Raw genomic sequence first — 26,202 nt, forward strand, 5'->3', positions numbered from 1 at the left:
ACATCGGACAAAGAGACCAAGCACTATGGCTCAATTACACCTTACCTGTTTGGTATTTGGTGAGTATTGAGTTGTATTTTTGTTATTGACCAAATACTTATTTTCCACCCTGATTTACGAATAAATTCTTTACAAATCCTACCATGTGAATTCATGGATTTTTTTTCACATTCTGTCTCTCACAGTTGAAGTGTACCTCTGGTGCAAATTACTGACCTCTGTCATCATTTTAAGTGGGGGAACTTGCACAATCGGTGGCTGACTAAATACTTTTTTGCCCCACTGTATGATCCACCGGTGGTGATATTTTGGTATTTTCTGAGTTCCTGATTTAACAAATCAACTCTTTAATCCAGGCCTGAGAGATTGAACTTTAAAGCGCTATAAAATATTCTTACTGAAAACAGTCGCAAAGTATTTTTCTCCATGATTATAATGAGCTTGGGAGAAATTCACTTATATGGGACACTGATCGAATGAGAAGTCCCGAGCCTAAAAGGATTGCAGCGAGTCAATCCAGTCCAAAAACAAGGAACTGTTTCCTTCAAAATGATGACGTCATCTTGCTGGTGATGGAGGCTCGAATAGGTTGCGCGTGAGACTCCATTATCAGCAATATCTGGTATGAATGTGTGTGGATGTATGCATGTGACTGGACTGTGACGGACTGACGACTAAAAGTTTAACTGACTTGATATTGAGACAAAAACGGTACCGACTTTAGGATTAGTGAATGTCCACAACAATTCACCCAGCCTGTAAAAGAAGGGTGGATGTTTTGTCTTGCTTTGTTTTGTTTTTGCAAGAACAGAAGGATGATAGAGACTAAGGGGGGAGGCTGTAGCTTCACATGAGTGTGAACTGCAGACTGAACCCTTTGGTTGCTAATTTTGAGTTACTGATGTTTGCATTAAGAAAATTGTGTTTTTAGTAGCTGTAGTTCGATTAATGTATCATATTATATGGTTGGGAATGTTAAATGCTAAAGTGAAGAAAAGGTTTGATTCCACTCATGACGGAGCAGGTTATTATTAACCATAGCAGGTCACTGTAAAGAGTCAATTAACTTTTATAGAGGTAAAAAAAACAAAAAAACAAAAACCTCCACTGAGGTCTATGAATAACAGGGGAATGATAGACTTGCCACACTCAAAATGGAGATATGTAATGATAAACACTGGTCCCCGTCTTTTGGGTGCTTTCTTGAAATAGTCAGCAATTTAAAAGTAAGATAGACACAATGTCCTCCTGAGACACAGGGAGGAAGAAAAAAGAAAAAAAGGAAAAGCATTTTCCTTTTTTCTTTTTCTTTTTTTCTTTTTCAGATAAATCAAGTGTTGGGACGGTAAAAAAAACACATTACAAAAACAAAATTGTTTTTAACTAATTTTATTTAAATTTTACAACATGTGCACTACAGTGCACAAGGGGAGTTCATTGATCACGAATGTGAAACTAACAAAATTCAAGAGCTATTTAAGAAAATTAAAAGCTCCACTGAATTTGTTGTAAGCAGGATATTAAAACTTATTTATATAACAATATAATAATAAAAATGTAGATCAGGGACCAACTTAGAAGTCACTGACACTTCACTAGCTGTAAGCCATTGGTTCAGGAACAAGTGATTGCACTGGGCTTTCTATTTCACAAAAATCAATTCATTTATGATATCTGAGGAAGTACTGTGATTTTTTTATTTGGAGACACAAAGCAACATTTGGCACTTCCCACATCTCACATATGTTTTACTGTTGCACCCAACCATTCTACAACTGAAATGCTTTGGACTGTTAACCATCTCAGGCAAGTGGAGGGAACCATATTTTGCTACACTCTCATCTGATTGGGGCCTCCTTTTCTTGATTTTTGGAGAGAACTCTTCATTACTGGTATTATTCAGGTCTTGTTCACATGTTTGTCCCTGGTTTCTCAGCCAAGAGGAGCTTGAACTCCAGATACTGGGAGTTCTTTTTGCACATTGAGATCATTGATAACTTTCAGCAAAGACGTGATCGTGTAGAAACAATCAGGTGTCATGGATTCAGCTATAAATGCGACTCTTATTTTTTACTATACTGGAAATCATTCCTGCATTTTACCCATATTTTATTTTTAACTCAAAGCAAAAATTCCAGATTCTCCTACATGTTGGTTTTGGACCAGATAGGACGACAGATTTCAGGTGGCCCTGTGTTTTTCTCTATCACATCTGCCACTGCATCTCGATAATCTTTGTGTGGCTCCTCCTGGGTTCTCACCCTCTCCTATCTGGCTCACATGACTCTCATCTTCTGAAAAATCTCTGTTTGAATCTCGCTCAATTATTCTGTTAAGAATTCTCTCTGCCTTTGTCAAAGAGTTGTCTACTAGGAAAAAGTGAAATAAATAAGTACAAAGTCCCGACGTGCACTAGAGTACACATTAATAAATTAGTCATGTTCTCTGTGAAACTCAATAAGCCTAATTCTTAAAGACCCCTCAAATTATTTACTAGATGTTTATTTTTTGAAAATTAATAAAAATCTGAGTTTAACAAAACATTTTAAATGTAAATATCAAGCTTACCTTTCTTTCTTCCTTAAAATGTGTTGGTGGGCATGCCAGCCATTTTGAAAAGGTGGGAAAACAATTGGAAAGGCCACACCTCCACACATGTGATATAATTTTAAAGGTACTGTTGTCCTCTCTAAGAAACATCAGGACTTAGAGGAGTGGCAAGTAGAGTATGAGAGCTACAAGAAAAAAACTAAATGTGTACTACAGTGTGCAAAAATGAATTACTGGGTCATCAGGGGGTTATGAGGGACATTTATAAAACTAAAAATCCCACAAACCTTGAAGTGCACTTGAAAAGCTCACACAAGAAGGTTAACCTAGCTTACCTTGAAGAGCTCATCAGGGGGAGCACACCCCCCCCCCCCCCCCCCTCTCCTTGAAGAGCTCCCCCACTTAACCAGCATCCCCAGAAAACAGCTAACCCCAGATAAGGCAGCGTGATGCGTCCCGAGACAACAGGACTGGGACATCTAAATAATTGTGTGAGTCAATCGCCTTCAAAAAGTTTATCAATTCACTTGAACCAAAATTAGGAACACCCGGTGCTGCAAGAGTTAATAGTCTCAATACCCAAGGATAAGCGGAAGAGCATGATTGATATGATGGAACTGGGATTTGGTTACACTTAATTTTTGCAAAACACAACTAAAACTATAACTGAAACTAATCAAAACTAAACTGAAATTAAGGATGTTCAGAAAATAAAAACTAGACTAAACTAGCGACTGATTGGTAAAAACTGATTACAACTGGTAAAAATTGAAAATCTGGAGTCGAAGCTAAATAAAAATAAAAACTAATGAAGATGGCAAAACGTTTAAAACCCTGGTGCAGAGATTGGTGAATCTGACCAGGAAATGTTATAAAATGGATTGTCGGAACAGCCAGCGTTAAAGTCACCTTTGACAGTCCAGACTAAGATGGCGTTGAACATCTTCAGGGCGGAAAAGGGTTGGTGTGACCAAGGTGTGGTTTGGCTTGTTGTATGTATATTTTGAGATCATATGGCTCTGGATGGACCAGTTACCAGGCCATGGAAGGAGGGCAGACTCATTGACTGAGGAGAAGGAATTTTCTGGGATTGGAGATCCTCTGGGTGAGTGGTTGACTGAAAGCATGCATAAAATAAAATTTATCTGTTGTTATTGATTGGTAATAGATTGATAATTGGCCACATTTACAGCTGTATTGACTTGTTGTGGACGTAGTCGACTTCAGGTTTAAGCACTCTAATCAACAGGTTGAAAATAGTGACATTAAAGGAAGAGTATGCAGCGCCACCCTGTCAGACGCCAGTGACGGTGGAGCTCAGTGATGAATCAGGTGAGCTGCATTCATGGTTGACTCATAGCGGAGTTTCCCCTGCTGTGGTCAGTAAGGGGAGATCAGGGGGAAATAAGATTTAAAAGAGGCATTTATAAACGTTTATGTGTCAAGTGAAACGGGATAAAAGGGGGTGTTTTACTCTTATTTTGGCATCAGCTTTATTATTGCATCAGAATCATATAACTAGCATTGCATTAAACATTTATTGAAGTTTTTGACATTGTACTAACATTTGTGTTCCAGTGATTGTTATAACCGCAGGTTAATTTTCTATTTACAGGTGTCAGGATAATCATACGATCTTCTATTGCAGGTGTAACCATGATCATTTTCAGACATATTGCAGTTTGTTGCTCATTATAGAGTTGTGCTCAAGTTAATAAGGGTTAAAAGCTACAGTCAACGCGATGTTTGGCTGATCTATGGTGTGGAGTGACTTCGAGCATAGAGGGCCGCACGCGCTTACATAACATTGATATCATGTTATTCTTTGTGATTTTTATTCAATTATGTCTTTAAGCTAAGTTTTAAATAGTGGCAGTTAATTAAATGACATTCATTTAAGATTATATACTTGAGTCAGAGCATCATACGCAGATCAACTTAACAATCTGGGAAACCTTGTAGCTGCCTAACCTTTTCTTTGAATGTTCTAGCTCCGTTGATTTGACACATTGGAATGTGTCAAAAAAAAAGGGGGGGGGGGGAAGTTGAGTTTTAACATCAAACAAGGATTATTTGAACATTTTTATAACTTCATTTGTGTCTTTAATAACTTAGGAATGGTAAAGCTTAAGCTAAGAGCGGCCCGAGAAGTTTCCGGTCTTTTGTAGAGAATCAGTGAGAAGCATAAATCATTATTTCCATGTGTAAGCATCAATCATTGAAATGAACTGAATAGCGTTTAGAAGATTTGTTAATTTGTTTATCTTTTGTTAAAAAGAGTGGTTTCAATAAGTTTCAGACACACCTTGCAAATGTGCTTATGATGAGTTGGCACTCGGCCTTTTGAAGGTCATAAGCTTCGTTCGGTGTGATGGTCCGGACTGATAAAGTGTAGGAAATGCCTTGAGTGCAGAGGGCTAAATGCAAACACGCTTACACACACATAGGATATGATTAGAATAAGTCCCTGGGACATTCTGAATGTTTTAGACCAATTCTGAATCACTAGAAGGTCAGTAGATAACAACATTAGATTATTAGGGTTAGGAAGAGAGGTGTTTTGGTTTTCTGTCTCTTACAGAGAAAGGGACAGACACCAGACGAGGTCACAGATATGCGAGGATCCTCCGCAGCAGAGACAGACACAGTGACTGCCGAGACATCAACTGGGTCCAAGTGTCATGGCGTTTGGGCTCCAGCTAGTCACCACAAAAGGATGGATCCCATAAACACAGCAATAACCATGAAGGGGTTGGCGGAAATCCAGGAACACCAGACCAACGAAGTTCGAGAGGCTCTTGGGCAAAAAGGGGGACGCGTTCCTGATCTTTTTCTGGAGGATACACAGATCGTTGTTTGAAATCGGGGCAGAATAATCCCCTGATCTGTGCCACGACTGAAGGGTTGTCTAACCCCTGAGGTTGAAGAATGAAGAGCAGAGGATCACCCAACTGGAAGACACTGGTAGCTGCAGCAATAAAATAAAGGCTAAAAGCTCCTTGGACAGAGGTTCTAGTCTGAGTACGTCGGAAGGGTATAAGGTAGCACCAAAATAAAGCTGTGGGAGAACTGGGGAGTGTCATCTGTACCTGCTATTGTTGGAATAATAGTTTTTCTTGCATCTGAACTGCGCAAACACAGAGGTCATCTCACATATGGTTCGCCCCTCAGGGGGACAAAGGGCCTCAGGAGTGAGAAGAGATGAACCCGGCGACACTGGATTATAGGGTGTTGGTGAGCTCATTATTCTAACGAGCTCATCAGGGGGAATTGTTAGATTATAATATTATTTTATGCCATGTTATACCCCTAATTAAAGATTGTGAATTATTATGTAGTTTTAGTTTGCATCATTCTCCTGAATTAGAAGAAGATGATAACTATTGCATTTGTTAAACTGATTTGCATTACATTAGACTGCTGATTTATTGTGGATGAATGATATTGTTTTATGATGCATTATACTGCTGAGTTATAAGAAATACTGTTTGCAGAAAGTCATCACCTTATTGGTCTGATTAGAAGAGAACAGAACATACTGGAGTTTTCTGCCCCATCTCAGCAGGAGCAGATAAACGGGGAGCCAAGGTCGTAGCTTAGGCGCCGTGTGAGCGAAAGGATGTGAATGTTTAGGCTTTTATGATAAGGTGGAGGCACCAGAGGCTATAAGAGTTTGAGCAATGTGTAAAGGATACTGGCAAGTGGCTTTGGCACCAGAAGCGAGAGAGCTGACAGCCTTCAAAACTCCTTTTGGTATGTACCAATTTAAAGTCATGCCATTTGGGCTTCAAGGTGCACCAGCGACATTCCAACGATTAATGGACCATGTACTGAGAGATGTGTCAGCATTCTCTGCAGCATATCTGGATGACGTGGTGGTGAACAGCCAGTCCTGGGAAGAGCATGTCATTCACCTACAGAAGGTGCTACACTCCATCAGAATGGCTGGACTGACTATCAATCCCAAGAAGTGCTCCATAGCCAAGAGAGAAGTGGAGTACTTGGGCTTTGTAGTTGGCTCTGGGAAGATAAAGCCGCAGGTTGGAAAGATTGAAGCAATTCAGTCCTTCCCAGTTCCGACAACAAAAAGGAAGGTGAGAGGTTTTCTGGGTCTAGTAGGCTGGTACCGGAAATTCATACCTTCTTTTGCAGAGCGATCCACTGTACTGAATGACCTCACAAAAGGCTCAGCCCCCAACAAAGTGCGTTGGACAGAAGACTGTGAGCAAGCATTCAGAGACCTCAAGGAAGCAGTTTGCACACATCCAGTTCTACACAGTCCAGACTTCAACAAGCCATTCATCTTGCAAACTGATGCTTCAGGAGTTGGCCTTGGTGCTGTCCTTCAGCAAGAGGTGGATGGTGAAAGAAGGCCTGTGGTGTTTCTGAGTCGGAAACTACTCGACAGGAAGACGAGGTATTCGACGGTGGAGAAAGAGTGCTTGGCCATGAAATGGGCTATTGAGGCCTTGAGGTATTATCTTCTGGGACGTCACTTCACTCTGGAGACTGATCATCGTCCCCTCCAGTGGTTGAACCGCATGAGGGATGCAAATGCCCGCATTGCAGGATGGTACTTGTCTTTGCAGCTTTATGACTTTACGGTCCAGTATAGGCCAGGGAAGTCAAATGTGGTTGCTGATTGTTTATCTAGGATGACAGAGGACTGAAGCACTTCGCGCTCAAGAGAGGGAGGAGGAAATGTAAGGAAGAGGACTCCCTTACTGTATTTTTTTTTTTTTTTGTGCCTGTCCCGTTTGGCTCTTTTGCCATCACAATTATTGTCTAAAGGCAAAGAAAGATGCCCAACGGATTTACTTTACCAAATTGACCATCCCAGCCTTGCCGTAATGGTCCATTTGATTCACCTTTTATTGTTCATTTCATTTTCACTTACTGAATACGGGACAGACTTGACTGTATTTATTTATATTATATGTATAGCACTTTAGAGCACACCTTTCACTTTATTAAAAGCACCTTATCAAGCAATTTATGAGCATTGCACTTTAAGCATGGATTTGCACACAAGAAGTTTAAATATTTATTGACTATTTATTGGGAATTTTAAAATCAGTTGGTAGCCTTATTTCAGATCCTGCACAGCTGCTCCTCATCAAGGAATGTGGTGGTTGTCTGTCAGGAGAGAAGAACGGTGATTGAGATTGTGATTAAGGTTTACCAGTAAGGAAAACTAATGCAAACGTGTGTGTGAAATCTAGGGATAAAAGTGGTGCAAATAAGTGTTTGTAAGTTAATGATTACTCACCTTTCTTGCCTGTGTCCTCTTCAAGGTGTTTGGGCAAATGTTTCCCCTGGGGTCCAGACACCATTTAAAGGTTCCGGGAGAGACCATTGGTAAAGAGAGTGTGGTGAATCTTTTTGTGCTTGGGTTTCTGGGTTTTTATAATATTGGGTTTGGTGTAACATTAAGTGTGAAATATTTATTAATATGTAAATGTGGAAATGTATTTATGTATTTATTTATTCTAATTAATATATTGTATACTGTGGTGGAAGGTTGGGATTTAAGAATTTACCTGAGAGTGGAATAATGGTTAAGTCTGTGACAGCTGAACATATTTAAGGCTGCCAGTTGTCATTAGAGGTGGATTTTTTGTGCTGTGAAGAAGCTCGACAAGTTAATTGTTGTAAGGAGAGCCATATAGCAAATAAATACTTTGTTCCACTACACTTGCCTTGGTCTGTCTCACTGTGTTTCCAGCCGCTAAGGGCCGCCCTGTTACAAGGACAAACAGCAGCACATGTTCTCTAAATGTTTGCAGTCATTTTTAAATGACGCTGATACTACATGAGACATTTTCCACATTTATTGTCTTTGAACAGAGAATAATAAAGCCATCAAACATACACAGGCTTCTGCAAATACAAACTTCTGTGGTGCATTTGATGACCTGCAGAGGAGAACAAGTCGGGCTTTTCAGCCCTAACACAACAAGAACAGCTGTGGAACCATTGGCCATTTGCCATAGTGTAGCTGAGTCAAAACAGCCCAAGTGCTGAGAGGGAAAACATGATGATTTATGTAAAGTCATAACTGGCTGCAGCAGCTGAGCTTTGACCTGTGAGCTGCAGCTTAAGCTTCTTTTATGGTTCAGTGTTTAATGTTTAAACTGTTTATGGCTGCACACACACCCACAGTCAGGTTGTATACATATTGAAATATTATATACAGTGTGGCAGCTGACCTTTGACCTTTGACCTTTGAGCTTCAGACTCATTGCTGGTGTGAGGTGTTTACTATTGAAGCTTGCAGACACACCCACATCCTCTAATTTGTTCTCAGGGTTGTTCAGTGTGTTGGAGTTGGAGCAGAAACCTGCTGCAGGTTAATTATTGATCAAACAATATCACACAAGGTGCAGCAGCTGACCTTTGACCTGCGAGCTTCAGACTCATTGCTGGTGTGAGGTGTTTAATACTATTGAAGCTTGCAGACACACCCACATCCTCTGATTTGTTCTCAGGGTTGTTCAGTGTGTCGGAGTTGGAGCAGAAACCTGCTGCAGGTTAATTATTGATCAAACAATATCACACAAGGTGCAGCAGCTGACCTTTGACCTTTGAGCTTCAGACTCTTTGCTGGTGTGAAGTGTTTAATGTGACTTCAGCCTGCAGACACAGAGGACTGATGAAGCAGAAGATTGTCTCTGTTTCTACACAGACCTGGTCCAGACAGCAGAGCTGCAGAGGGAAGACGTTCATGGGAAGAAGCTGAGTAAGTGCAACGTCCTCTTTGAATCCTGGATCAGGAAGTGAAGCCGGGGAATATTTGGTGTTTCAATAAGGTTTCTGTCTTTGACTCAGTCTGCTGTCACTTTGTTTCAGAGAGAAAAAGAGATTTCAGATTAACTGCATTATATGCTGAGTAACTAAATGCTGCTAGTCTGTGGTGTCACTCCCAGCAGCATCACGTCATTTCTTTACTCTGACCTTTAACATCAGTTAACTTAGCTAGCAGAGCAGCTAGCAGTTAGAGTATGAACTCTGTGTCAGCAGTCAGCTTGGTCCTGGTGGTCACCTGGTTTCATGTTTGCTGATGATCCAGATGTGTCCACATAATTATTTATTTCTGTAAATGTAAAGACTTTACAGATAAACAACAGCAGCCCTCTGGCTGGACTCTAACCTGTGAGTTTCCTGTGACTGAAACCACAAGCTGACATTTTCCTTCTGAAGCAGCTGAATGGATGTTTAAGTTTACCTGCATACATGGTGCAAATAAACCCGCTTTGGATGGTTTGGAGGCGGAGCCCAAAGCAGGACAGGATTCTAATGTGATTGGTCACTTTGATGAGGTGGCTGGAACTCAGGTGGTCGAGCAGGTCACCTGCTAACCAGAAGGTTGGTGGTTTAATGCCAGTCTGCATGGTGTCCTGGTGAATGTTCGACAGGAAACACTTAGACACATGGAAAAAGTGCTTGTGTGAACGTACAAGTTGTGTAAAGCTTGTGTTTGAAAAATAAAGTTTATTTCTTATTATTTATTTTATAATAAAGTTTTTTCCTGTGCAGCAGTGGAAATACTGACAACTATAGCTGGATTATTTATTTGAACTCTTTTAAACCAGAGGCTTCAGACGCAGGTTCTGCAGCCTTTAATGGTAATAGTCAAAGTGTGATCGGTGAATTGTGAGCAGCAGAAAGGAGGAAAGCACTAATGCTGGCACAAGGGGCCACAAGCCAGTGTACTCCAAGTGCCAGCCTGGGTAAATGGGGAGTGTTGCATTAGTAAGGGCCTTCTGAACTAAAGCTTTACCAAATAAAATGCGTGGATCATAATGAATAAGACTGTCATGCTACTGATGGCTGAAAGAAAAGGAAGAGGAGGAAGGAGGCATGTTAGGAGTAGGGATGGGTATCGTTTAGGTTTTATCCGATACCGGTGCCAAACCGGTACTTTTGAAACAGTGCCTGTGCTTAATCGGTGCTCGAATCAGTGATTAAAGAATGGAGAACACAAACTTTGTCCAAAAACCTCTCATGTTTTTATTTTTAGCAGTCTCTTTTTTTCTGCAAAATGATAACCAAGTTAGCCTTTTCTGTTGATACAAGATACCTCCTTTGGTTGGAACCGGTGCTTAAAGAATGGAGAACACAAACTTTGTCCTGAAACCGCTCATGTTTTGTTGTTTTTTTTGTAAAAAGATAACAATGTTAGCCTTTTGTGCAGCTATAGGGCATATATGGTATCACTCTATCAAACAAGAAGACAGCAGCATGTAACTACAACGGTGTTTGCTTGTTCACCTTACATTAATGTAATAACGTGGTTAGCCTACTCAACGTAAATTACACACAAACAACATTAAGCTACACACGCAGAGAAGAACGGCTGCTGCTGCCGTCATCATCCTCATCATTTCTGCTCCTCTGGCAGGGCTAGGGGCCAGGACTCTCCTCTTCAGGTTCTTGGGGGATGTTGCTAACTCCGTGTCCGATAACAGGCACCACACCCGCAGTAGTTGTGCTCGGTGTGAGGTCTTGCAGGAAGCTATCAAATACGGTGCATTTCTCGGCTTTAAAAAAAAAACACTATGCGTCGCCGGGTGTTTCATGGTAAACAGACTGATTCTTATATAGCGCTTTTCTACTCTCCCAGAGTACTCAACATGCCACATTCACCCAATCACACCAGCACTTTATCTGTACTCAGTGCTTTCTAAGTACATTCACACTCCGAATGTGGAGAGCAAGTTGGGGTTAGTATCTTGCCCAAGGATACTTGGCACGAGGAGCCTGGGATCGAACCATCAGCCTTCCGACCAGTAGGTGACCAGCTCTACCTCCTGAGCTACAGCCTCCCTGTTTCACCAGATTCGAGGTGTTACCTCCTTTGCACAGTATCAGCTTAAAGCACTTGTTGCAGGCTGCTGAGTTTGCATCTTTTGCTGTGAAGTACAGCCAGACTTTGACCGCTTAGCCTTGGGCATTTTTAATCTGTCGCTCTGCTCTAAAAGAACATACGTACCGGGGCCCGCCTACTATCCTTGGAAAGGTAAAATGATTGGCTAGAATCCAAAGTGTATGACATCTCAGGAAAAAAAGCACCAAAATGTGCATTGCTTTTCAGTCTGGTTACTACCGTTTATGTCAGACCCGGTGCCATAATGACATCAGATACCGGTGCCCATCCGCAGTTAGGAGGCAATGGTAGAGAAGGAAAGACAGGAGATGGTAAATGGCCTGCATTTGTATAGCGCTTTTCTAGTCCATAGGACCCCAAAGCGCTTTACACTACATTCAGTCATCCACCCATTCACACACACATTCACACACTGGCGATAGCAAGCTACATTGTAGCCACAGCTGCCTTGGGGCGCACTGACAGAGGCGAGGCTGCCGGACACAGGCGCCACCAGGCCCTCTGACCACCACCAGTAGGCAAACACGGGGTTAGTATCTTGCCCAAGGATATTTGGCATGCAGCCAGGGTGCAGCCTGGGATCGAACCACCGACCTTCTGATTAGTGGCTGACCTGCTCTGCCACCTGAGCTACAGCCACCCAGAGTGGAGGTGATGTATCTAAATGCATCTGAACAAAGCAGAAGTGCACACCAAACTCAACGGATAGTCAAATGTAGAATCACAGAACAGAACTGCAGGCTGAGTTTGGATGTTTGTCTTTCACACCTCTCTGTGTCTCACACACACAGTGACGTCAGACACAGTCACACTCACTGTTCCATCTGCTTTGTGCACAAATTCATTACTTTCTTCCTTCAATGATCTACATACTACGTGCTGCCCAGTGAATACTTTGCAATGTATTCCATCCCCTTTCAAGGCAGAATTACCCAGTTTATTCCCCATTACAAGACAACAATCAGTCACACTCACACAGACCACGTCTGGCCCGCACTCGCTCACACGTGCGTTTACCCACCAATGAGAGCTCTATCCTCCTTACATATTGGTGGATAAACCAAACACTCAACGCCCTCAGCGGCAGAGGAAAAACCTCCTTTCGGTGGAGCAACCATCCTTAACCCTCCTTAAAAACTGGCGAAGAAACCAGACCTCCTTAGAATAATTAAAAAACTGGTGGGGAAACCAGACCTCCTTAAAAAAAATAAAGAAAAACCGGTGGAGAAACCAGGTAGCTTCTAAAACACCATCTGTTTTAGAAAACAAAACAGATGGTGAATTCTTTAGAGAATTTTCTAGAAATCTTTTTCTTTCAAAACAGAATTCAGAATATTGATCTTTGACATGGAAGCTGTTTCTACAGGATCCTGATGGACACTCAAAGCTTTCATAAAATGTTCTCATTAGTTGTTTGCAGCAGAATATCACCTGATGTGAACCAAAACAACAAAAGTGCTCTGCACATGTGTGTGAGACTACAGATTCTAGAATCAGAACTGCTGATTTCATTACTCTGAACTTTTAAAGGCAGGTTTTGTATCTGAGAGCAGGGACACTTGCTGTGTTCAGTGTGACTCGTCTCTGCAGAAGGTCAGGGCTCTGATAGTTGCAGTTAGCGGGTGACTTACTGGGCAGGTGGATCCTGAGTGTCTGTGGGAGTCAGGGTTCATTATGGTCCTGGTTGCTACTGGAAATAAAGAAACAAAAGGAGTGTGTGTTGTTCAGGAAGTACAGACTGTAGCTCAGCAGGTAGAATAACTAACTGGAAGGTTGGAGGTTTGATCCCTGGCTGCTCCAGTCTGCACGCCACGGTATCCTTGGGCAAGATGTGGAACCCCGACTTGCTCTCCGATGCATCCATCATAGTGTCATTGTTAGAAAAAGAAGTGCTTGTGTGAATGAAGCACGCTGTATAAAATGCTTTGACTGCTCATACAGAAAAGCAGCTCATAAGAACTGGTTCATTTTCCAGATAATTCCACTATTAAGACAACAGACATTTGGGAGGCTTTCTCTGAGAGTAACACTGAAAGTCTTGCTGCTCCTCCACAAAATGAACTTCAGATTAAAGACACAGCTCAGCTAAACACAACTCAAACTAATCTACACTATTTTTCTTTATTATGCAGCGTTTTTATAACTATTTCCAGATGTTTCTAAAGATGGAAACAGAATTAAACTCCAGCCTGATGCGTTTCTGAGGTTCCTGACTCTGACCGTCCCTCAAACGCCTCTCTGATCGTTTCCTTCCGTCGCTTTCGTGAATGTTGTGGCGCAGTTGATCGTCTCGAAGTTAAGGTAACGTTAGCAGTCTGTACTGTTTTCCTGGCTGACATCAGCTGTGTGCAGCTTAGTTTCAGCATAAATCTGCTTCGTTTTATGTGAGATCAGAGTCTGGGAACGAGACAGAAACAGTTGATGATCAGCAGCTGAACTCGATGTTACTGTGGATCCACTGACTGATGACTGTAGGCAGCTTCTCCTGCCTCCGTCAGTCTGTGGCTGTATGGGCTCAAATTGTGGTCATAAATATTTTGTACTTGTAAACCAGGATTTGTAGGTGTAAAAATAATTTGTGTGTGGACTTAGCCAAGCAATACGTGTGAAACTCTGCACTCAAGTTTCAAGTTACAAGTACGTCCCTATTTTTCTGCCTTTCATCTGATTGGCCAGTGTCATGTCAATCACAAATTTAACAATCCAATCAGAGAACAGGTGGGTCTATAATTCATTTGAATAACATCCTCAGGCCTAATATTGCTCATGTGACACATCGTGGACATTCTCTCAGTTCTGTACATATTATTTGTATTGCACTTCGGTTTTTTGCAAACGGGAGCTTTCTGTATAATATTGGTGACGCTGAGCACGTTTCCAAGGCTACCGTCTGTCGGGCAGTCAGGAATGTTACAGTTGCACTGAAACGTCTCCTGTACTCGTTTGTGGTGTTCCCCGGTCACAGACCCACAAGATTTATCAAAGAGGGATGCCACAAAATTGCAGGTATCAGGATGAACGAAACTTAATTCATGATGTGGTGATACTTGAACTACTACTTAAATTTTACATTTATTTTCACGGTTCCCAGGCGTGATTGGCTGTATAGATGGCACTCACATTCCAATCATTGCTCCTTCAGTAAATGAAGGAGACTATGTGAACAGGAAGTCGTTCCACAGCATTAATGTGCAGGTACATAGTTCCCTGTAGCATTTCAAACTAACAAATTATTTCATTATAGTAATGGATGCTAATTTGTGTTCTCTGCACTGTGAAGATCATATGTGATGCTGCCAACATTATCACAAATGTGGAAGCCAAGTGGCCAGGCTCTGTGAGTGGTGGTGGTGGAGGACCCCCACCTGTTTTTCGGGCCTCCTCTTTTTTTCTGTTGGCTATAACGGGCCACATTTGAGCATACAGAGTAAGCAAATATGTACTTGTAATGTGCTCAGATGATTTCAATAAGTGCTTACAGAAAGAAAATTAATGTAGCCTCTAACTGCAATTGATTTACATCGGACAAAGAGACCAAGCACTATGGCTCATAATACAATTACACCTTACCTGTTTGGACTATATTTTTATATTTCATTTAAACTTGCTGCCAGGCACGTTTGGGGCCTGTTGGGTTGCACCTGCGCTCACATCACGTCACAAAATAAAATGTATAAAATAACAAATAAAATATAATAAAATAACGTGTTAAATGGGTGGAGATCCCTAGATCAATGTTTAAATTAACACTCACGCATTGACTCTGTCGGCTATGTTTTGCCATGCATGCTCCCTTTATTTTGCACCTGAGGCTGTGTTACTTTTTTTCTGCAAAATTTGCATGTTATCGGCATATGCTGCCATCAGAATTTCGGCCTTAAGCGCTGTAAAATACATTGACCGCGCCTTCTTTCCCTCCGTCTCCATGGTGACTCGCTTAATCTGTGCTCCACTAATCAGGGCTTTATGTATCCTCGTGCGCGCGCTTCACTTGGGGTTAAAGCAACTCCGCGTTGACTGAACTAATTGTTATCAGCCTTTCTGAAACCGAATATTCCGAGTTGGACAGTTCGGGGTTACTCAACCCTGAGTATCGTTTTTCACTCTGAGTTTTCTAAACCGGCTTCCTGAAATAGGGCCCTGGTTAGGTTTAGGCTGTTATTGTGCTTCAGGCTGAAATATGAGGAGTAAGGAGTGGGGCTGGTTAGCCCTCATGACCCTCACCATAACACATACGTCACAGGACAGTGTTTACCACAGAAACTCCATGAAATGATCAATGAGAACTTTAGAAACCCGTCAGTGTGATGCTTCCAGTACAACAGCACCTCTGAGTGTGTGTGTTTTCCTCTCAGACTAACTCCACCCTGACATCAAGAAGATGGAGGAAGAGGATGGAGCAGGATCTGCAGCATCCAGCTGTGTGTCTGTGAGGAGTGACTGGTCCAAAGAACAACCTCCAGACTTCAGTAATGAACCTGCAGCAACAATGTAAGAGAGCTGCTGACTCATTTATTCAGTGTAAATAATGATTTTTGATGCAATGGGAGAAGAAAAATGACAAAAACAGTTTTAAAAATAAGGATTAAAATATTACAAACTATGTTTTTGAGTTTCCTGATGTAGCACAAAAATATATGAACATAACTGTATATAGGACAGATATTTTACGGTTCTTTTAGGCAGCACCAAAAAACAAAAAGACTATTTTAAGCTGTCTGAGGTAGTGAGTCAACATGTCACACTGGGTCAAAGGTCAGGGAGTAAAAGTGTGTTTTAAAGAGCAACATGTCAAAGGGTATTATTGAAAACTTTAACAAAAGACTGTTATGTGACAAAGAGTAAGTACATTATTTTTATGAGTTTCAGATTGTTCATCATGTCTTTAATTTAACATTTCCATTTTTTCCTTCCTGTCTCATGAAGCTGTTACATTTATTGTGTGGAGATCAGGGAGATATGTTACTGTTACTGTCATAACCATTATCATTACCATTGCATTAATCATCATTTCATCAAAGCATTTATTGATGCTGTTGGTATTACGTTAAAACTTGTTTTACAGGTGCTATCATAATCCTATATTAACCTTTATTCCAGGTGCAGTTATAACTATTTTTATACACATCTTGCAGTTTGTGCTTTTAAAGAGTTTAAGCTCAGTCTGTTAATTGATGGTCAGAAGCTTCGTCTGGCGCGATGTCGCGATGCCGATCTATTGTGCAAAGTGACTTAGAGGTATGGAAGGATTGCCTACACGCTTACAAAACACACATGATACAAGTATTCATTATTATCTTTTATTCGTTTATATCCTTTTTATTGAGCTTTGAGTAGTGGCATTTGATTAAAGCATTTATTCAATATATTACACATATAGTTTCAGTTAAATTGTTACACATATGAGAGTCTGGGTGTGAGCTTTAGTAGGCGAGAGGTGAGACAGAGTGCAATTGAGGTCGAGACATCCACACACACACACACACACACACACACACACCGTAGGTAGACTTATATTCTAGGTTAGAGTTCAGACATATTTTGCTTGTAACTGCATTTTGTGCCTGCATAAGTGATAGTTTGCTGCAGGACGTGCGTCTGATGTTCCAGGGATAAGTGAAAGCAAGACGAGCTACAGGAAGCACCTGGCGTGGAGACAATGTTCTTTTCAAACTGTGTCAAAAGTTGTCAACAGAACATTTGTGTTTTTAACTCATGCAAGTATCTGCTCTGACGCAAGAGGGGGCGTAATAATACCCTGATGTTATAAAAGCAACTGCTTGTGTGCTTTTGGGCGGAGATCGACGCTGATTGTGTAACGGTGTTCATCTCCCTACGCATGTGTTCATTAAAATCATCGTTTGACCTAATTCTTCTGGACCTTCGTTGTTTTGTTCTCATCCTCAATAATACGCGACAATTGTTTTTCTTTTAGGATCAATAAGAGGCCAGAATCTCCTGGACCTGAACCCAGCTGTGTTTCCTTAAAGAGCAACGAGTCGAAGGATATTTATATAAACTTTAAAGGCTGTTCTTCTGCTGCTGAGAGGTAATGTGTGTCTAGATGTTGTTCCTGACTCTGTATTTTTGAATAAATCCTCATGTTTAATATCAGCTCAGCTCTTTTTCACACACATTTCTATGTTGGTATGTGAAGCGGTGTGTGTTGGAGTGTTTCCACAAACACAGCAGTCAGAGTGGAAAGAGTGGATGTTGTAGGAGGTGTTTGTGTAGTGAAGAGGCTGAGTGTCTGTAGGACTCCAGCTGCTCCAGCAGGTGTCTCCTTTGTGCTTTGCTTCAAACACAGTGTAGGGAGGAGCTTCCACTCAGGTGTTTCAGGTGTTGCTGGATGGAGGAGGACAAATAGTTTTTCCCTTCAGTGACACTTCAGCAGCTCAATGTTCTGGGAGATGTTTGTCTTTATGAAGGTTTATGGATTCTTGTTCTTACTTTGGTGAAACTGAGCAATACATTTTCCATCTAACATTTAAAGTAAATTTCCAGGTGAATAAAAGATCTGCAGCTGCAGCCTCTGTGATGTTTCACAGTCTGAAAGTAACAAATTCAACCAGAGTTCAAACAAAGGCTTAATATACGTGTGTGTTTGATATAATGCCAACAAGTACAAACAGGTGTTCTTACAGGTCTTAATCACAGAGGTCTGATAAGTCTGGTGACTTTCACACTCAGCAATTTTGCTGCCTTTTATTTTATATTGGCCTTTTTAAAGCCCTTCAAAGTCTCCCACATTCATACAGAGCTTTTAACACCAAACTCCTTTACAGTCCTTCTCCTCTCACACACGATCACACGACTGATTTGTCTGCAGCAGCTGTGTTACTGCTAGTATTTTATTATGTGTGTAATCTCCTCATATTGTTCCTGTGGTTTAGTTTGACTTCCTTCTGCAAACTCAGCTGCTCTGTTGCTGATACACGTCTCCATGAATATGATTGATCAGATGCTGCCAACACCATGTGTTTCATGTGAGCGCTCAGCTGAAACCCTGGGTTGACTTATCGAGTTAATAACAAGCTCCACGTGACTGTGAATGCTAAAGTGAATCAGATAAAGGAAAGAGACCCTGCTAATGTTGGACTCACTTCTTAGTGTAGATCCCAGGAGGAAGTTCAACATAGCCATTCTTTGTGCTAGCTCGACCAAACCTGAGAGCACAGTGCAGGATAATGATCATCATCTGTCTCTGTCAAGGACATTTAAAATCCACAAATAACAAACATAATTATATTTGATCATTAAAAATATGTTTTCACTTAAAAAAGCATGAGCACACTGGTGGATTACAGAAACATGAAAACTGGTTAACAGTAAAGTTAATTTAGGCGTAAGATTTTATCATTGATTTTAAAGTCTCTGCTGCAGAGAGGTGAGCTGTTAGTAACAAGAACTCTCTGATTTAAATGATTTTGATGTTTCCTGGTTTCTAAAATGCATCTCTGTAGCAGAGCAGTGTCTCCAAGGACACACAGGCTCAGCTGTAACTGTCAGTTTATCTGGTTTAAGACCCATTTGGACTCAATTGGCTGTTTTTAACTATGTATTTTAATCAGAGGTGTAAATCTAGACCTCACACATCTGGATCCTAAACTATGATAGAAACAGCTGCTAGCAGTGGGTAGTTTGACTTTGATACGCTGCTCTAGAAAGCAAACAAAGGTTTGTGCAGCTCCTCTTCAGAAAAGTGTTCAGAGAGCAGCTGCTGTATTAGACAAAGGCTCGTCGTGTGAGCCCAGATGTGTGTAACAGCTGGATGAAGGAGAACCATCACAGTCGCGTCTCCATCCCGCCTTTATTAATGAACTTCCTGTTGCTTGCAGATGACAGGAACACAAAGTGTTTGTGCCACGTGATGCTGCAGGATTTGTTAACGTGTCCATGATGGTAACATCTCCTCGTCTAACTGCAAACACATGAGCGCTCCTAACGGCAGCTATCACAGCCACACAGGCAGACTGTGTCTCACTGTTGCATTCAGGGACATTTGTTTTCCTGTAAAAAGCTGAACTCTAATCTAAGAGGACTGTTACTGACAGGAAACAGCTGCATTATCTGCAGTCTGTGTGACCACAGCTGCTTCAATCACTTTATCAGAGAATTGATCATTGAATAAAACATGTTTGTGTCTGCAGAGGTCAGAGGTCACAGTCTGCAGGATCCAGCTGTCCGTCTGTGAGGAGTGACTGGTCCAAAGGTCACCCTCCAGACTTCAGTGCTGAACCTGGACCAATGAGGTCAGAGACCTGTGATGACTCCTTTACATGTTTGTGTTTTCCTGGATAAATATGACCAAAGATTCATTAAAAAGATAAAAATATTAGACTTTGTCCTGTAGCGCTGTGTGGCAGGCAGGATTGGACCCAAACACAACAGGATGAAGTCAAAGAGGCAGCTTTATTTCAGCTGTGAACATGCAAACAGCAGAAATAAGGAAACATAACTGTAGGTTAGGTTAGGTAAGGAAAACACGTCTCTGCCTAGTCTTGAAAATCTAATCTTATCATCCATTGTTCTTCTAGGGCCTCTTCTTCTTGTGGCCTCAGCTAACTGCTAATATTTAAATGGCTAACATTAACATGTGTGCCAGCCAGGTTAACATTTATGATGACCTATGATTAATTAACTGATGTTGAAACTGGAGCTTTACTGACCTCTGAAATTCCTCCTAAAGTGTTATTCAGTGTTGTGACAGTCAGCTGCTTCAGCTGCTGCTGGGATGGGCTGTGGCAAAGAGAACAGAGAAAATCCAAATCAGAGTTTTTCTCTGAATTAAAAGCAAGGAAACAACAATATATTCTACATGGTGAAACTGATGGTTTCTGGTGTTTGGGTCTGTTTTTCTGTATTTATGCAGATAAAGTGTAAACTCAGATGAATTATACCATCAAATGTTAAAGGAAAATATCAGGATGAGTGTCTGTGAGCTGAGAAGGACGTGAAGCGAGCAGTTTATCCCAGAGCTGAAGCTGCTCTGTGTGCAGAGATGAGCTCAGATTCCTGCTGTGATTGATCAACAGTCACAGAAATGTAGACTTGTAGTTATTACTGCAGTATGGTCACAGCAGATACTGATAAACATGTATTATGAGGATGGATGATCAAGTTTCTCACTCTCTCCTTTAAATCTCAGTTTTTTCTTCTTCACAGTTTATCTGTTAATTTATTAATGAATAACACTGAAAGAGTTTCTGTTATATTTCCCCTTGAACATCAGCTTATTAGGGCGGCATTAGGAAATAGCCCCCCTCCAAAGAATGAATAAATGAATGATGATAATAATAAAATGATTCAAAAGCAGAGCTCAGAGTGGTAGAATGGTCAAACATGGATCCACGGGTGGTTCAACTGCATTTGGTGACGTGACTAAAGCAAATCTTTCAAATAATCCCACCATCAACGGGATGTTGTCTCCTTTACTACGGTTACTTTACTTGGTCACCGTGTGAATTTCTTTGAAATGAACCAAATTCTTTTATTTGTTGGTTGTTGCATATTTAACCTCTACAGTCAGGAAAGGAGGAGATGAGGCCTCAACAATGTTGGGTTGTAGCTGTGGTTCAGGTTAGAGTGAGTGTCCATGGAATAAATGTAAGTCCGTGAACTGGAAACATGACTGTGTTCAAACTTTGTTTTCCTTTTTATAATGAGTCTAATCAAAGGTGGACAGAAGTATCTCCACTTTGACTTTTCTGTGTCACCATCAGAGCTTCTGCACAGTGTGGAGAAAGATCCAGAAGCAGAGCTGGACTGCAGACAGCCAGTCAGAGCAGCTGTGTACAAAGTAAGACTGAACATCTGTCTGCTGATGGACTCATTTCTGAAAACTGGACTTCTTGTGTTGTTCAGACATTGAAGAGTTTTCTTTCTCTTTAGTCTCATTGTTTTTCTTTCTTTCAGCAGATGTTGGTCTGCAGGAGGTTTTAGATGAACATAAGATCAGTCTGAGGAGGAGATGTGAACGTGTGAGTGAAGGAAGTGATGAAACAGGAAGTAGAACCCTCCTCAACACCATCTACACTGAGCTCTACATCACAGAGGGACAGAGTGAAGAGGTTCATACCCAACATGAGGTGAGGCAGCTGGAGACAGCTTCCAAGATGGACGCCCTCCATGACGCTCCAATCAGGTGCCAGGACATCTTTAAAGCCTTACCTGACCAACAGAGACCCATCAGAGTGGTTCTGACCAACGGCGTGGCTGGTGTTGGAAAAACCTTCTCAGTGCAGAAGTTCACTCTGGACTGGGCAGAGGGCTTGGAGAACCAACATGTCAGTGTGGTGGTTCTGCTTTCATTCAGGGAGCTGAACCTGATCAGAGATGAGCAGTACAGTCTTCTGGAGCTGCTCCATGTTTTCCATCCAACATTACAGAAGGTCACAGCAGAGAAGCTGGCTGTCTCTCAGCTTTTGTTCATCTTTGACGGCCTGGATGAAAGCAGACTTTCATTGGATTTCACCAACAGGAAGCTGCTGTCTGATGTCACACAGAAGTCATCAGTCAGCCAGCTGCTGACAAACCTCATCCAGGGGAATCTGCTTCCCTCGGCTCTCGTCTGGATAACTTCCCGACCCGCAGCAGCCAATCAGATCCCTCCTACATGTGTTGACAGGCTAACAGAAGTACGAGGCTTCACTGACGCCCAGAAGGAGGAGTACTTCAGGAGGAGATTCAGTGATGAAGAGCTGTCCAGCAGAATCATCTCCCACATGAAGACATCCAGGAGCCTCCACATCATGTGTAGTATCCCAGTCTTCTGCTGGATCACTGCTACAGTTCTGGAGCACATGTTGACTACAGAGCAGAGAGGAGAGCTGCCCAAGACCCTGACTGACATGTACTCACACTTCCTGCTGGTTCAGACAAAGAGGAAGAAGAACAAGTACCATGAGGGACGTGAGACGAGTCCACAGGAGCTGACGGAGGCTGACAGGGAAGTTCTTCTGAAGCTGGGGAGGCTGGCGTTTGAACATCTGGAGAAAGGAAACATCATGTTCTACCAAGAAGACCTGGAGCAGTGTGGTCTGGATGTGACAGAGGCCTCGGTGTACTCAGGAGTTTGTACAGAGATCTTCAAAAGAGAGTGTGTGATCTTCCAGAAACCAGTCTACTGCTTTGTTCATCTGAGCATTCAGGAGTTTCTGGCTGCTGTCTACATGTTCCACTGTCACACCAACAGGAAGACAGAGGTGGTAGAAGGTTTTCTAGGGAATTTCCGAGAAGAATACAAAAACAGATCTTTTTTTAAGAACATGTTCAAGTCTTATAGCTTCCCATCACTGGATGTCTTTTTGACTAAAGGCATGTATAAATCCCTCCAGAGTAAAAATGGCCACCTGGACCTGTTTGTTCGCTTCCTTCATGGCCTCTGTCTGGAGTCCAACCAGAGACTCTTAGTAGGTCTGCTGGGTCAGACAGAGATCAGTCCAGGAACCATCCAGAGAGTCATCAACAACCTGAAGAAGATGAACAGTGATGAAATCTCTCCTGACAGAAGCATCAACATCTTCCACTGTCTGATGGAGATGAACCACCTCTCAGTACATCAGGAGATCCAAGAGTTCCTGAAGTCAGAGAACAGATCAGAGAAGAAACTCTCTGAGATCCAGTGCTCAGCTCTGGCCTTCATGCTGCAGATGTCAGAGGAGGTTCTGGATGAGTTTGACCTGCTGAAGTACAAAACATCAAAGCGGGGACGACAGAGACTGATTCCAGCTGTGAGGAACTGCAGAAAGGCTCGGTGAGTCCAGATGTGATCATTAACATCATTGATCAGTGTAGGTTAGTAGTTTAATGTTGAAAATAAAATCAGATTGTAAGCAGAAAGTGTTTGTGTCCGTACGCTGCAACCTTCCACACCATTCCTTTATTGTACAGACTCAGCAGCAGCTCCATGGATCCCAAATCCAAGAGTGGAGAACAGATTTGAAGTGTGTCACATCCATGCAGTCACAGCTGTTTCCACCATGTTTCCACTGATATTAATCCTGTTCAATGACACGTTTCATATCAGTGAATATGTTCTTTAGGACGTCCACTGACATGTTTAAGTGTCCTGCTGGAAATCACTCAAATCATCCATGAAATCCATGAAAAAGCCAAAAGCAGATTAAAGCCAAACAAAGATTCTCATTAAAAGTCTGCAGGTCTGAGAGAGACTCAATCGTTGTGTCATGTCAAACACAGTAAGAGGAGCTGAAGCACAGATGTGAAGAGCAGATTCATCAGATTATGACCTCACTCTGTTTTGTCTTCATATACATTCAGTCTGTGTTTATAATGCAGTTTTTCTGCTTTTATAATAACACATTTTATATTTTCTATCATCACAGACTGACTCGGTGTGGACTCTCAGAGTCTCACTGTGAAGTTGTGGCCTCAGCTCTGAAGTCCAACCCCTCCCATCTGACAGAGCTGGACATGAGTTGGAATGATGGCCTCCAGGATTCAGGTGTGAAGCTTCTGTGTGCTGGACTGGAGAGTCCAAACTGTGGACTGGAGACTCTGAGGTGAGTTCACTGACTGCGGCTGTTGTTGTTTTTCTATATTTCAGGTCTTTGATGTTTGAAACTTTCTTCAGTTCCTAAATGTTCAGGATGTGTCTGAAGACAAATGTGAAGAAGTTTGAGTGCTTTCAGAAATGTTGTCTTTCCAAACGACTGAACAACAGTTTTTCCTTTTGGCTCCAAACAGAAGTGACAGACTTGAGCAGGGTTCATTTAAAGGCTGACAGAAGTGGAGTGGTGACGGGGAGATGTTTGACAAGACAGTGTTTCAGCCTCCACAGGTTCATGTTGTGCTCCATCAGTCAGTGAAGATGAAGTCAGTGCTGATGAGGCTGTAGAGTGTGTGAGGGATGTGAATGAGGATGATGAAGATCTGATGATAGCAGATAAAAACAGGCTGCAGAGACTTTGAGCCATACAGGGCACACAGTGTGTGTACAGAACAGCTGAAATCATTATGGAGGCCTCACTGGAATATGGAAGCATCACAGTACAGCTTCAGTGAAGCATTAAAGTCTCTGATATGAGATGAGAAATGAAGCAGCCAGAGCTTTTTCATGAGTGGAAATCCACTGTGACTGTGAGCTGCTGCTACAGCCTCCAGATTAGCCAGCAGCTCATCCTGCTCAACATTTCCTCACCAACTTTAATGGAAGTGTGATGTTTTCAGCTGGAGTGATGGTCAGGGTGGCCTCCCTCTCCTCTTCTTCTCCTCTTCCTCTTTCATTTGTAAAGCCACTTCTGCTGCTTTCATTCATTTGGAAGTCCTGTAGCTGAGTTTGGGAGAGACTAACAGCCTCGGCAGCAGAGGGGAGAAAGGCTGTAACACCACCACTTTACTCTGTTCTACCTGTCACATCATTTTATCAGGAAACAAATATGCTCATGTTTTTACTATGTTTGTCTTGAAGATGTAAGAAGATCACATGGTGCTTTTTATTATTGTGTTGGTTTGTTTGCTGTCTCTTGGATGGAGCCCAGCTGTGCGTGGCCCCTGGGCCTGTGGTCAGAGTGTGTGCTGGATAATCCGGCCCAGGATGAGGCCAAACTGACATGGGATGAAATGTCTGTCACATAATTGAGCTTTGTGAGAAATGTACGACTTTAATGTGAAACATTCAGAGTTTTTTCTCTTGTTGTGTTTGTTTGAAACTGCTTCCTGTTGGCTTCAGCTGTTTGGAGTTTCCATTTTCTAAACTTCTACATTCTGAACCTTCTTCAGCTCTGAACAGATGATGAAACACTGAATGATTTCAAGCTCACACTTTGTCTAATAAACTTACATCTTTCATTCTTTATACAGATTGATGGACTGTGATTTGTCAGAGATCAGCTGTGATTATCTGGCAGCAGCACTGAAGTCCAACCCCTCCCATCTGAGACAGCTGGACCTGTGGGGAAACAACCTGAAGGATTCAGGAGTGAAGCATCTGTGTGGTTTCCTGGAGAGTCCAGGATGTGGACTTGAAACTCTGAGGTCAGTCAGCATGTTTTAGTTGTGCTGAGATGAATATGATGTGAAAGTTGTGCTGACACTAAACTGCAGACATCAGGCTGATATTATACTGATCCACACTGAGGATCTTCATGGTAAAGTCTGTTTTCTTCTTCTCTGGTTTAGTCCATTGACTGCAGCAGAACAATGTTCACATTTCAAACAGTGAGACTCAACGTATGGCCCGCGGCCCACACGCGGCCTGCCCACCTTTCCTGATTCAGAGAGAGGGGACCCTGATTAACTGTGTAGTGTTCTTCCTCACAGTTCTAAGTATCAGACACAACAATGAATAATCCACAGCTGACTGTCTTTAGCAGGTCAAAGGTCACGGCACACAGCAGGCAGTGGGAAATATTATAACTCTGATCATTTATCAGCACATATCCATATGTATAAAAACAAAGCTGACACTGTGAGACTTGATCAGAGGTGTGATCATCACAGCAGAGGCCTTTGTGTCAAAGTCACTGAGGATCAAACAGAAACACATGAAGCAGATTTTCCTGTTCTGGCTTTTTATAGCAGATAACCTTCAAAATATTCTGCAGTCCATCAAAAACTGAAGCAAACCATGAATCAACATGTGAACATGAGCTGATGCTGCTGAAGGGAAGCAAAGTTACAGAGGTTTGATTACAGACACAGCTGAGAGTTTGTAATCTGTCATCATTTTAAAAGGTTTACATTTCTTCAGTATATCCACATTTGCAGCTGGTACCTCAACCTCCACTTGTCCAACACAACTG

At 41.9% G+C, this 26,202-nt stretch overlaps 1 protein-coding gene across 2 annotated transcripts; it reads left to right on the plus strand.

The window, feature by feature from the left end:
- Positions 1-9,127: 9,127 nt before the first annotated feature.
- On the plus strand, positions 9,128-25,454 carry LOC146577703 (protein NLRC3-like). 2 transcript variants are annotated; one of them, XM_085268264.1, is made up of 7 exons: positions 9,128-9,289; positions 15,793-15,928; positions 17,373-17,486; positions 19,588-19,689; positions 21,160-21,236; positions 21,353-23,192; positions 23,785-23,965. In XM_085268264.1, exons 2-7 carry the CDS (start codon positions 15,819-15,821, stop codon positions 23,963-23,965), a joined length of 2,424 nt encoding a protein of 807 aa, XP_085124390.1. In that variant the 5' UTR covers positions 9,128-9,289; positions 15,793-15,818. The 2 variants fall into 2 exon arrangements, with proteins under 2 accessions (XP_085124390.1, XP_085124391.1); XM_085268265.1 differs by lacking the exons at positions 17,373-17,486; positions 19,588-19,689 and adding an exon at positions 25,262-25,454 and having other exon boundaries at positions 23,785-23,961.
- The last annotated feature ends 748 nt before the right edge of the window (positions 25,455-26,202 follow it).

The sequence above is a fragment of the Mchenga conophoros genome, linkage group LG3, assembly GCF_057382185.1.
Source record: "Mchenga conophoros isolate Kocher_MC1m ecotype Shallow Benthic linkage group LG3, M_conophoros_male_GT1.1, whole genome shotgun sequence".
In the NCBI taxonomy this organism is placed as follows: Eukaryota; Metazoa; Chordata; class Actinopteri; order Cichliformes; family Cichlidae; genus Mchenga; species Mchenga conophoros.